The sequence below is a fragment of the Chelmon rostratus genome, chromosome 19 (genome assembly GCF_017976325.1).
Source record: "Chelmon rostratus isolate fCheRos1 chromosome 19, fCheRos1.pri, whole genome shotgun sequence".
NCBI classification, from domain to species: Eukaryota; Metazoa; Chordata; class Actinopteri; order Chaetodontiformes; family Chaetodontidae; genus Chelmon; species Chelmon rostratus.
The window spans coordinates 13,348,705-13,362,122 of record NC_055676.1 but is presented as its reverse complement, the minus strand read 5'-3'; the positions used below and the strand labels follow the sequence as shown (position 1 = coordinate 13,362,122).

Genomic DNA, 13,418 nt, shown 5'->3' with positions numbered 1-13,418 from the left:
ATGTAAGCTCTTGGACCTTGCTTCACACCAGTGGTTGATGTCAATTTTGTCTGTTATCTTTGGATTTTCTGCATCTTCTGCATAGATAATGTTGCGCCTTTATACCCACTGTTTCACAGTTTCAAGCACCCCATGTCGGGTGCTAACTGTTGCTGTGTGGAAGCAAGCCAATCAGGAGATTTAAGGAGAATAACTCTTTTCTGTAGTATGTCCCTGTGTATCTTTTCTGTTTCTGGTCTAAATGAAAGCTACCAAGCCTGAAATAAGATCAGAGTGTGTTTGCACTTGAGAGTTATAACTGATGGGAACATAATTTGATCATATGTCACATTCTTATTAAAATACAGTAATTATTTTAATAGTATTAAGAAGATAAATACAGGTCTCAAAACCATTTACAGCAACATTTCAGGGTGTAACAAAACATCAATTGGCTATTGAATAATGTAAAATCCAAATATTTTAATCTATAAAACCTTCACTGCATGCTAAGGCAACTGGTTGAAGTAAACTTTTTTGTATTATTCATTCAATTGCTATTGCTACTTATTTTTAAGGTGTTTTAAAAATATATATTGTATCTGTATCTGTCTATGTGTGCATTTCTGTGTGGCGATTAATTCAGGTAACGTTACAATGACCGGTGGATGGCAGCACAACGTTTCACTTCACCCAGTCTGCAAAAAATCAAGGAGACGAAGAAGAAGATGAATCGCCGGAAAACAACCTTTCACCTCTGCCGCTGTGCATGAGGTTGGCGGGCTGCTAGTTGTGTGTTGTATGAGACAGTATTTGTTTAAATTTTGCTGCGGAACGGGTGAACAAAACGTCTTAGCCAAACAACTCAGCATCACGCGGAATCTCTTCAGTCGGGTACAGCAACGAGTTCACTTGAAGACACACAAATTCATACTTAGCTAGCATTTAGCTTGCATGCTAAATAATAAGGGTTTAATGCTAGCAGTCAGTTAACTAACCGGCGTCTACTACTAGCTTGCTAACATTAGCTAGCACTGGAAACATTTAAATTGTTGTCGTGAGATTGGTAGTGTGTCTCTCTATTATCCACGTATGACATCTCGCCTAACTTTGCCAACGCTGATATCTGTAGATAACTTAGCGGTGGTAGCCCAGCCATGCCGTCCAGCGCTGGACCCAGCAGCCCCGCCGCTGCCCTCGCCGAAGCCCTGGAAAATTCTGCCCGGCTGATTGACAGACACCTGCAGGAAGACCGCTGCTTTCCTGACCTGTCGGAGCTGCTCAGCGTCCCCTCTCACAGTAAGTCATGTGTAGGGATGGAGCAGAAGAGGGAAAGACCTCACAGTGTCGATCACACTCAAATGTGTCTGTTTACCCTAGTGCTACCATGCCAAACTAGGAATGGGTGGATAAAGAAGGTCGTTGGACAATACTGATTAACGCAAATATCACAATAGGTGTTGACTAAAACTTTGGTGTACACAAAGGAAGACACTGTTAGTATTTTCAAAGCTTCTGTATACGCGGATATAAGCACAAAACAAGAAAGTGAAATGAGGCATTGACAGGACAATATGTTGCATCATTTAATTGTAATGCATCAAATGTAAAAAGTTGTCATTCCCAGACAAAATATGTTAATGTTGCTGATGGAAAACAGTTATTTACAAGCTATATCAAAATATGTATTGATATCCTTTCCTCCATACTTCACCAAGGGTATATGATGATAAAATGGGTCATGGGTTTCATGATTGCCATTTGCCATGAATTGAAATTTGTTGCCTCTGTGTAAAAAAAAAAAACCCAAAACATAAGATGCCATAATATGTCCCACTGTCTGTTTACTCTGTGATGGAATTTGTTTGTTTACAAGAACAACAAATTGTAATTTGGGTGCAAAATTTGTTCTGGGGATGATGCATGATCAGACTTGTTCTTAATTGTGTTAATAGATATGCCATCCCTCTCTGGAGGGTCGGACATGGACTACCCTCTCCAGGGACCAGGTTTACTCAGTGTGCCAAATCTCCCGGAGCTCAGTGCAGTCCGCCGAGTCCCTCTGCCACCTGAGCTGGTGGAACAGTTCAGCCGTATCCTTTTGGCCATTCAGGAAATGCTGATTGAATGCTTGCAGATGGATCCAGAGGTTTTCATCTGACATATGGCAAGAATGTGAAATTGATTGCTTTTGACTTGAATTGAGGTTTCAACTTAACAGTTTTATAGATATGCAGTGTAACTGCATGATGGGAGTTTTTCCTGAGATCTGTCGCGCGTGGCTTACTATTGACAATGACATCTTCATGTGGAATTATGAAGATGGGTGAGTCTGTTTATCTTACATGGAAATGATTGAAAACATTCGTTATTAGTTTTCAGTTTTTTATGGTGAACTTCCATTGATGATAAACCTGGAATGAAGGCAGCTATTTATTTTTCCTCCTATACTCTTTGCAGAGGAGATGTGGCCTATTTTGATGGCCTTATTGAAACCATTCTGGCAGTGGGCCTTGTGAAACCAAAACAAGGTATGTATAATTAAACTCAGCATTGATTATTATCATTTGTTTAATTTTTAATCATTATAATCAATATTTTTTTTATTTGAGTAATGTTCCTGAGCTGTGTTTTTTCTCTCAGGGATTTTACAGCCACACATTCACTACCTCTTAGTATTGGCCACTTCTGTGGATGTAGTGATCCTCGGGCTGAGCTTCCCCAAGAGCCAGGCTGGTGAGTCTGCATTGAAATGTCTAAAAACCAATAGACCTGTATCATGTATTTTGTTGAGTTACCAAATGTTTCCAACAGTGTTCACACCCAGAGAAATCTGTAATTTTATTCAAGGTGATTTTATTTGGTCCCCTGACGGAGCACAATTATTAATTTTCATTGGCAATGGTGGTTGTTTAACAATGAAGACAACTCCCATGATCCCATATTACTTTGAAGTTATCAAACTTCATCTTTTGTTATTGTTTTGACTAAGAGATCCCTTGCAGCAGAAATTACCCACTGTGTTTTTAAGAGTTAAACCTCTTCTCCTCAGTCCTCTGCGAAATCCTGTCATGATATAATTCTTATTCTCTCATCTTTGTGTCTCTCCTGGTTTTATTGCAGGGTTGAATGACAGCATGTCTGGTGGGATGCAGCTGCTCCCAGACCCCCTCTTCTCAATCCCCACAGACAACATCTACATCCTATCCATCACCTCCACAGACCTTGGACGCATCTTTATGGCGGGAAAGGATGGCTGCCTCTATGAGATAGCTTACCAAGCGGAGGCAGGATGGCTGAGTCAGCGCTGCAGAAAAATCAACCACTCCAAAAGCTCTCTGTCATTCCTCATCCCTTCTGTGCTCCAGTTCTCCTTCTCTGAAGATGGTAAGAAGAGGGACACATTTGTATGTAGAGTGAAAGATGTCCGTGAGATAATAAAACATGAATTTAACCTTTTCTTGTCGTTGTGCTCCGCAGACCCCATTGTGCAGATTGCTATCGACAACTCCCGCAACACGCTGTTCACACGCTCTGAGAAAGGTGTCCTGCAGGTAGGATGTTCAGTGAACTTCATGTCAGTTTTTCACATGTATGGCTGTTTCCAATCACCCAAGAGACTAACACATCTGTTGTGTTTGTTACTGTGCTAATATAAGTAACAATTTGTCTGTTTAGCTGTATGACCTGGGTGCTGATGGGCAGGGAATGAGTCGTGTGGCAACCATGTCGCAGAGCTCCATTGTTGCGGCTGCTGGAAACATAGACAGGTATGTGCGGATTTGTTGATGTGTTTGTTGAACCTCAAACATGTTTTTCACATGTCATTAATTGTCCTCCTAGAGAAGGAACATTTTTTTTTCTGTCTCTTTGAAACTCTCCTTCTGTTGCAGGACAATTGATCGTTCTGTCTTCAAACCTATCGTCCAGATCTCTGTGATTGACAGATCTGAGTCCTCAGACTGTCACCTGCTCGCTGTCACTCATGCAGGTAAACATTAAAGGACAATAGTGACGATGAGCAAAAAAAGTAGGACCTGTGTAAGATAATGTGAAACATTTATCCTTTCTGTGTGCCTGTACATCTTCTCTCTGTAGGTGTGCGTCTCTACTTCAGCACTACACCTTTCTCCCCTCCACACCAGAAGCATATGGCGGTTCGACCTAGCTTGCTAGCTTTGGTCCATGTCCGTCTTCCTCCTGGGTTTTCTGCATCTTCTACCCTGCAGAAACCTGCGAAGGTCCACAAGGCACTACACAGCAAAGGTAACATGATATTCTTTGCTATTATTCTTTTTACTTTTAGTGCTATGTATAGCTCACTGGCATGCAGATCCAGACCTGCCTGTAATATGGTTTTGTCTTTTCTTTGCTTAAATCTTGCAGGTGTTCTGTTAATGGCTGCTTCAGAGACAGAGGACAGTGACATTCTGTGGTGCATCAACCATGACTCCTTCCCCTTTAAGAAACCCTTGATGGAGACACAGGTTGGCACATAAAAACACATAAATGGCTCAAACTTTTATTCTTACTCATTGGCCGCTTCTCTGTAGTGCAGCTTGTGTGTACGGGATACTTGTTAATAGAAACCCTACAACATGCCTCTCTTTCTTTTGTTTTCTATTGCAGATGATGTCTAACATAGATGGACACTCTTGGGCTCTTTGTGCTTTTAATGAGGACAGGCCTACCAAGATCTTTAGTCCTCTGAACAAGGAACAGATCCCCATCACTGACTCACCTGTGGTGGTCCAGCAGCACAATATCCCTCCACAGAAGTTTGTCCTTCTCTCTGCAAAGGTTAAAAATTCTGTCACAGCTACTTATGTTGCATACGTAGTCCTCATACTTCTTAATTTTGCATAATAAGTGTAGACTCCTTGCTGTCCTGTAGGGGAGTCATATCTTCCAAAAACTGAGGCCAGTAGACCAGCTCCGTCACCTGCTGGTGAGCTGCGCTGGAGGAGAAAGCGAAGAGGTTGAACGCTTCTTCAAGCTGCACAGGGTACAAAGCATATTTACTGTCGTATATTTTATAACACCTTCACACAGGATTCAGGCAGGCAGGCTCAGACCAGTGTGCAGGCTTGTTTCTCTCTCTCTCTCTCTCTCTCTCTCACACACACACACACACACACACACACAGACAGTATATATTCAGTTGTAAATCTGTTCTGTACAGGAGGAACAGGCTTGTGCCACAGCACTGATCCTGGCTTGTTCCAGTGCTGCTTGTGACAGAGAGGTTTCACAGTGGGCCACCAGAGCGTTCTTCAGGTAACAGATTACATTGTTTAAACACACGGACAGATTTGCACTCACTCACACTGTACACAAACTAAAAGCAGTTCCTCTGTTGTTATTGTGATCAGATATGGAGGAGAAGCACAGATGAGATTCCCTGCAGCCATGACATCCCCCAGTACTGTTGGACCTGTGATGAGCTCTCCAGCGCCTGGTAAATAATTAAAAACTGTCTTCCTGGCCTTCCAGCTTAAACTGCTGTGACATTGTGTAAAGCCTCATACATGCATTACCATGTCTGCCAAGTATTTGACTGATCTGCTTAAGAGGATATTAACACACTTAATAGTTAAAGCAATTCCAACATCACATTTGATCATATCCTTAAAATTCATGCAAAAACCTTTGTCATTTGTCTTACTCCTCTCTCAGGCATCGTGCCCCCAGCTTTGGCCACACCTTTCGCACCAATGCACTCTGGGGCTGCCCCCATCACACCCATGTCAGCTGGCCCAGAGGTGATCTTCTCAGGGAAACACAACGGCATCTGTGTCTACTTTGCTCGCATTCTCGGGTAAGTAAATCCCGTTATCATTTTTCTCATTAACACATTTAGAATCTGTTTTATGGGTGAGAGGCTAAACGTGTCTCTTCAGTCAGAGGTGTGGATGCTGATGAGTGATGATGGTGTCCACACTGAACTTTCTGTCCTGTTCCCTTCTGACCTCACTCTAACAGAAATATCTGGGATGGAAGCCTTGCTGTTGAGAAAACCATGAGCAAAGGAAATCAGTGTGTCAGTATTGTAAGTATCATAGCAACACCAGGCATTTATTTAACAGTGTAATTAGTAGCTTTTAGAATGATGCTAGTAGTGCTTCGTTATCGCTAACTTTTATTTTATGTCCCCACAGTTGGAAAGCAGCGTTGGTTTGTTTGATTTGGAGTCTGTACTTCTGGAGCTCTGTGGTTTGCGGGAGTTTCTTGATAAAAACTCTCAGTTCAGTCCATCCTCTTTAGGTGCTGCGAGGTAAGAGCTCCTTCTCTGCTTGCTTAGTCTTACATCAAACTAATTGCTGTGTTGACGCCTTAAAAGGTTCTGCTAGTTCTCAAACAAAGCAGCACGCACCTTTTCTGATCAGAACACCACTGGCTACGAATTTAAGTATATGAACAAATAGATTTTCTTATTTCATGTTACTTTGTCACTGAGTGTTTCTTACGTGAAAGTGACACCTGCTAAAAGAGGATCTAGATCTGCAAAAACTTGTTTCCCATCCTTCCTAAATAACATCTGTTCTGCTCCCTATTAGTTTCAGCTCCCCTGCCAACCTGCAGCAAAGGCTGCTGGGATTTATGCGTCCTGATGGTGCCAGCTCTCAGCAGGTCCAGCAGGAGCTCCAGAGGAAATATCACAGTGAGTTATGAGCGCAGGTTTCCACATTTTCCTCAATATTGTCATAAGAATCAACTTCCAGAGTATCAATGATTCTTGAGTAAGAGTGGAACTTTAATTTACCAACTATGTGTGTCACCCTCATCACTGATGCCTTAATTTCCTCAAATTCCTGTAACTTTTGTCTCTTTGTGCTTCCATCTGTATCCAGCCAAAGCTCAGGTCTATGAGAAAGTGTCCCTGCAGGGCATCCAGCAGTTAGTGCATCGCTCCTATCAGACTCTGGTCCTCTGGAAGCTTCTCTGTGATCATCAGTTCAGCCTCATTATGTCTGAGCTGCCAAAGGTACATGTGTGCACAAACACTTCTCCTGTAGAAAAACAGTAGATGCCCATACATCATCACTGCGGTGCCCTCCTGATTGCAGTACCTTTTTGTTTTCGGCCAGAAACCTGGTGTACAGTGTCAGCTCTCCGTGCTTGTTGCTCACTCCACTTTTTTCTGTTTTTGTAGGAGTTTCAAGAGCAGATGAAAGGAGCAAGTTTTAAAGATGTAGTAATCCGGGGCAAGGAGCTGTCTGGAGCACTCATCACAGCACTCATTAATGTCTACATCAAAGATAATGCCTCTGTGGATGCTATCAGCAATCACCTGCGGGACATCTGTCCCCTGCTGTACAGCAGTGATGACAGCGTTTGCTCTAAGGTACATACACACAAACATATGGTGTTTTGGGGTTCACTACCGTTCACTTTATTCTGCAATTTCTATTTCATTGATGTCTTGGTGATGTCACATTTCTTGCAATCTTCAGGATAATTTGGGGGTCATCAAGGTCATTAAAAGGTATTGATTCAGCAGCATCGATTCATGTGTCTTAATACTGAATTTGTTGCTTTTGTCTCCCACTTAGGCTAATGAGTTGCTGCAGAGCTCGAAGCAGATCCAGAATAAAGTAGATAAAGAGAGAACACTGAGGGAGTCTCTACGACTCTATCAGCAGATCAGCCAACACACCGACCTACCGCTCGTCTGCTCTCAGTACAGGCAAGGTATGGACACCTTCCTTTTTCTGTATTTGTGTAGTTGATATGTTAAAAGTTGTTTTGACACTAATGCTGTTAATCTGTCTCAGTGCGTTTCTACGAGGGAGTCCTTGAGTTGTGCCTCACAGCGGCAGACAAGAAGGACCCACAGAGACTGGGGCCCCACTTCTACAAGAATGGAGAGCCTGAGGATGACAGAGTGGGACAGCAGGCCTTCCAGGAAAGGTAGCACAAGACAGACGTAGTACACGATTCGGCATCATTGATGCCTGTTTAAGCCGATTGTCACCAACATTTTTCACTCCTCCTCTCTCTGCTCCAGACTTTTGTGTTACAAGTGCATCACAGACACCATGCAGGAGCTGGTGAACCAGAGCAAAGCTGCCCCTCAGTCCCCCAGCGTTCCGAAGCAGCCTGGGCCTCCTGTCATGACCTCTGACCCTAACATGCTCAGTAACGAAGAAGCTACAGCTCATGTTAGTACAAAGGGGACAGTTGATGTTCATTTCTCGCCGTGGCAGTGTACATGATCTGCATAATTAATGAATGATGTTGTTCCCTTGTAGTTTGAGCAGATACTGGGTCTGGCTCAGAGGTCTCAGGACGAATTGTTTCACATCGCTCTGTACAACTGGCTGATTCAGGCCGATCTGACCGATAAGCTGCTGGAGGTAGTGTGTCACTTAATGCAGTTTTTGTATGTGCATATTTTATATCCAGGCTCATTGTTTTCTTTTTCCTATGTAAATGGAAAATAGCCGAATTTTTAAAAATGAGAACATCAATTTAGACTGTTTCATCCATAATTTATGGCCTCACACACCCCCCGGGTGTTGTGTTTTCTGATGAATTGAGACACTTTACAGGTGTTTATAGTAAATGTGAAAAGGTAGGAGACAATGCACGAGTGCCTTTTCTGTTTCTTTGTATATCCTCGTAGCCCTGTGTATCTCCATAGTAAACCTGTGTGACTGTTTGGATGATTACATGCCTTCCGTCTTATAGCTTTTCCTTTCATTTGTTCTCTGTTGTCCAGGTGAATTCTCCTTACCTGGAAGAACATCTGATGCATATGATCAAGCAGGACCAGAGCAAGGTGCACAATATGGATCTGTTGTGGCGCTACTACGAGAAGAACCGAAACTTTGGCAAGGCAGCTCATGTACTGGCCCGTCTCGCTGACATGCACAGGTTTGGACACAACAGGATAATAAGTTTCTGGTAGATTATTATCACTTAACATAAAAAAATGTATGAACAAACTTTATCACGGACTCTTCAGCTAACCCTGGTTTGCCACATACAATGTATAAACACTACATGGACTCTTTTGTACTGTTTGCTTTTTATTTTTTAAATGAAGACATGATAGGAAAGTACCTTGTTGTTTGTTCTGTGATCATGCAGCACTGAGATCTCACTGAAGCAGCGCTTGGAGTATATCGCCCGAGCCATCCTGTCTGCTAAGAGTTCCTCCAGCATCTCAGCTCAGGCATCAGACGGAGAGTTCCTTCACGAGCTGGAAGAAAAGATGGAGGTATGTATGTGGTGGCGATCACAATGAAAGAAATCTGTGTGTGATCCCCCTGTGAAATTTAGCGTTGTAATGCTCTGTTTTGTTTTGTTCCCCTTCCTAGCTGGTGCGCATCCAAGTACAGATTCAGGACACCCTGATCAGACAGTACTCCCATCATCCCTCAGTGAAAAATGTCATCTCTCAGTTGGACTCAGAGCTCATGGATATCACTAAGGTAACATGAGCAGAACAACGATGATCAGGAGTTGGGGATTATAAAGAATTTTCATTACAGTGAATGGAAAATGCTTCTAAATGTTGAGTAATGTTCTCTTGTGCAGCTCTACGGGGAGTTTGCTGACCATTTCAAATTGTCCGAGTGCAAGCTGGCCATCATTCACTGTGCAGGACACTCTGACCCGATCCTGGTGCATTCGCTGTGGCAGGAAATCATGGAGAAAGGCAAGTGAAATGTCAACGCCTCGCAAAACATTTAGCCCCAAACCTCTTTAAAAATGCCCTTCACACGCTGCAAGTGATGGAAGTGTCAGTGATTGCTTTGTCTTGTCTAGAACTGGGAGACTCCGTGGCCATGAGTCCAGTCGACAGGATGAGGTCTCTCAGTTTGAAGTTGGTATCACTGGGAAAGATTTATGCTGGAACACCAAGATATTTTCCCCTGGGTAAGCATTCATACCCTCCTATAATTATGTTGAGTTTTCCTCTTGTTAGAATTTTCCAGCTTGCTGTTTACCATTTTGTTAACAGTAATATAATTAGTCTTCCCCCGTGCATCATTTATGTCAGCATGTCTCTGTGGTCCAGGACTGTAGGGTCATGCTGGTGCTCTAGGTGATTGCTTAATTATCCTCTCAGTGCAACCAGCCTGTTCAAACTTGTCCTCTCGGCGGAGACGACGTTTCACTTTCTATTCATCTTGGGTACATTGCACACATGCACAGAATGTCAGATGCAATATACCTTTTCCTCAATAACGACCAAGCTGATGAGTATGCAATGCTAAAAAGTACCGATGTGTCCTGTGATTGTAGAGTCCCTGGTAAAGTTTTTAGAGCAGGAAGTGTGTCGACTGAACTGGGATGTGGGCTTCGTCACCTCCACCATGCAGGAGATTGGAGTACAGTTGCCGCGTCTTCTGGAAGTCTATGACCAACTCTTCAAAACGCGGGTACAGAAATCATATCACATATCACATGTCAATGCATCACTTAATCGTTTTTGGTAAAATTTATATAAATGACTAGAAGCAACATTTGCAGTTTTTGGGGATCAAATTGTCTCTTAATTAATCCATCAACCTGTCACGTTTCTTCCTCTGTGCAGGATCCCTGTTGGCAGCGGCTGAAGAAACCTCTCCACTTGGTGGAGTGTATCCACGTCCTGCTGTCAGGATACGTGGATGATCCCAGCAGAGTACCAACCTATGACAGGTAATCACTGTCCGAGTAGTGGCCGGTTGTGGGCGCTGTAGTGGTGGCTTTGTGTTTTACAGAGAGCATGATCATATCATCGCTGGTTAAACTGACAATGGACGGAAGTTTTTTGCTTTAACTTCTCATTTGAAATGCTGATTGCACAATGTAATGGCTATACAATAATTAATAATTCCCTATAAGCCTCGCTTTCACTATGCAGTTCTGTCTGCCACCTGGTACAGACTCCCGCCAAAATGAAGGCTCAACAGTTTTTATCTGCTTTCAAGTCTCCATTATAGACCAGAGTACAAAATGAACTTGAGCTTTTCTCCTGTTTTCTTCTACACACCCTCAACCCAGACGCCAACCCCTGCTTTAGTCACGTGTTTGTGCGAAGCAATGCTGAAATTATGTTAATAAAATTATTATTATTATGTTATCGTTATAAACAGTGGTGTTGAATGAAACCTTACACTGTCTTCACAGGAGCAAGAATGCTTAAAACATGGTTAGTTTGTGCAACACAGAACATTTTGAAAAGCAGTGTCTCCATTGAGGGCAGGAAAATTCAGTGAGAGGCATTTTTACTGTTTCTAGGCAACACATATCTGCCAATCACTTGTGTGCTACCAACAGCAGATGTATTCAGGAAGTCAAAGACACAGTAGATGGACGATATATAAATCGAAAAGCTGAAAACTGATGTTTGTCCAATCTTGGTGCTTATTGTCTGTGACATGATAATTTCACTGTGAAGCCAGATAGCTTTACGTCCGAAACACTCACAGCAGGGGGTTGTTGTTTAAAGGATAGGTTCACATTTATTCTGGTTTGTCTTAAAACAATACTCCCATGTCCATATGTACATTGAAAGGTTTATTGCTGAATGTAATAGTTCCTCCTGTCCATACTGGCTGTGAAGAAATCCACAGTCCTCATTCTGTGTAAAAATGTAGTACATATCTGAATATGAGCGTCCAGCAGATCAAGTGGATATCTTCCAAAATTACTGTCTTTTTTTAGTACAAAATTCCCTCTTTCAGTAAACACTGGGGAAATGAAGTGAAATTTGCATAAAAAAGACAATCTTTGGAACATCCCCTCTTAATTTGACTAACTCATACTGCTGAAGCAACATATTAGCTTCATTAAGGTGCCTTTCATGTTACTGAAACTGCAATAAACCCACAGTAAGACCAGTTTAACAGCCTGTTTTTCCTCCATGTCAGACGCCGATTCACCAACGTGTGTCTTGACAACATCTGTGGATACCTCGTGGAGCTGCAGTCTCTGAGCCCAAACTCGACCCTTCAACAAACCATCGGCAACTTCAAGTCTCTGCAGGCGAAGCTGGAGAAACTCCACTGACGTCACTAATAACGTTCTTCACAGGACAAGAGACAGGTGACCTCTGGATCTTGCACTGCTGGCCTTAATTAAACCGACCAGTGCGCCTCGATTTCTCTTCAGCCCTGACACGTTACAGCTTGGCACACGTGCTTGTTGTTAAGGGACAGTGGAAGCAGTCCTCTGATAAAGATGAGACAGGAGAGACAAGTTTTATAACTTATTTAATACATTTGTTATAAGTCTAAACATTATTCTGAAATACAGCTTTGGAAAGCAAGACAGTGTTGGTTATCTGCGTTGTGTGCAAATAGCTGTGTCAGATAGCTAAAAAAAAAAGTTTGAGTTAGCTGTATAAAAGATGAAGTCACTGAATTTTGCAGGTTGGTTTTCATATACTGAAATTGCACTTATTGACGATTGATTTGGGATATTTTCTTATGAATCCACTTGGTAAATATACCTGACTGAAGCCTTTGATCACACAGGAAGCATTTTGATAGTTTTACGTTCAAAACAAACAGTTCAGTGCAGGATGTTGTAATTATGTACATAACTTGGCCATGATGTCGTCCCCTCTGCCAAAAGGTCATACACACACCTGAACATTGTGTATTATTTACAGTCAGCATTTTGTCTGATACATTTAACAGTGCCGTTGTGTACGAGTGCTTTTGTCACTGTTTGGAATGTAAAACTATTTTAACACGGTGCTGCTCACAGTGCTACAATGAAAACTTTGGCCTGTGATGAGGAAAAAAAAACCATAAAGCATTTTTATAAACAAATCAAACTTGTCATTGCTTTTGTGTGTGAGGATGTTATGGAAACCCTAACCTAAACCTGTGAACCAACAAACTGGTGTTGTTGAGTGTAGTCGAGTGTTAAATTTAACCAAATAATTACCAGCAGAAAGGACGATTAAACTGCTCTGGGTCGATGATGTGACACCGCAGAGGGCGTCCTATATTGGCATGAATGTCATTACTGTGAAAATTACACTCAGGGTTTCTTAGTCATCACTAACACTGCAGCAATTGCTAAAGGTCTTTTTCGCCAATTAGCTGTGCACTCTAGTACAAAATCCTGTCCACCCTAATGATAAATAAAATATTTTTTCTTGATGCTGAGGTGAATCCTCTCTTATTGACACAAGGAGTCTTACACAAATATATTAAGTATTCTTTATATAACATTTTTATCAATACTACATGAGTGTGAGCAGTCCCACCCCTCCATCTAATCAAACTGACATATGCGTTGTTAGATAACGTACTAAACTCTAAAGTAAAACCTGCAGTTGTAATGATGAGAGAGATTAGCTCATTATGGACGAGGAGTTTAGCACTTTAGCCACATTTTCATCCCCTTCACTTCAACAGACTTAAGTACAAGCACATGGCCAATTCTGACAGATTTGGATGTTTTGATTGGGCAGCAGCAACATGGAGATG

At 42.2% G+C, this 13,418-nt stretch overlaps 1 protein-coding gene across 1 annotated transcript; it reads left to right on the top strand.

Annotated features, from left to right (window-relative positions):
* The first annotated feature begins 733 nt into the window (after window positions 1–733).
* On the top strand, window positions 734–13,053 carry nup155 (nucleoporin 155). Its single transcript, XM_041959851.1, has 34 exons — window positions 734–873; window positions 1,112–1,278; window positions 1,935–2,072; window positions 2,209–2,305; window positions 2,440–2,510; window positions 2,623–2,715; window positions 3,103–3,366; window positions 3,460–3,533; window positions 3,658–3,749; window positions 3,873–3,970; window positions 4,078–4,245; window positions 4,366–4,466; window positions 4,609–4,779; window positions 4,874–4,984; window positions 5,162–5,256; window positions 5,352–5,437; window positions 5,656–5,797; window positions 5,962–6,028; window positions 6,138–6,253; window positions 6,537–6,640; window positions 6,831–6,964; window positions 7,133–7,324; window positions 7,533–7,671; window positions 7,755–7,890; window positions 7,988–8,141; window positions 8,232–8,336; window positions 8,702–8,856; window positions 9,073–9,202; window positions 9,303–9,416; window positions 9,523–9,643; window positions 9,754–9,864; window positions 10,234–10,370; window positions 10,526–10,632; window positions 11,847–13,053. Exons 2-34 carry the CDS (start codon window positions 1,137–1,139, stop codon window positions 11,983–11,985), a joined length of 4,104 nt encoding a protein of 1,367 aa, XP_041815785.1. The 5' UTR covers window positions 734–873; window positions 1,112–1,136; the 3' UTR covers window positions 11,986–13,053.
* The last annotated feature ends 365 nt before the right edge of the window (window positions 13,054–13,418 follow it).

Bases quoted from the DNA above. Each gene is read 5' to 3' on its own strand.
- nup155 (XM_041959851.1), top strand. From the start codon at position 1,137: ATGCCGTCCAGCGCTGGACCCAGCAGCCCCGCCGCTGCCCTCGCCGAA. The intron at 3,367-3,459 runs GTAAGAAGAGGG...TGTGCTCCGCAG, and splicing joins GTTCTCCTTCTCTGAAGATG to ACCCCATTGTGCAGATTGCT. The intron at 4,246-4,365 runs GTAACATGATAT...TAAATCTTGCAG, and splicing joins CAAGGCACTACACAGCAAAG to GTGTTCTGTTAATGGCTGCT.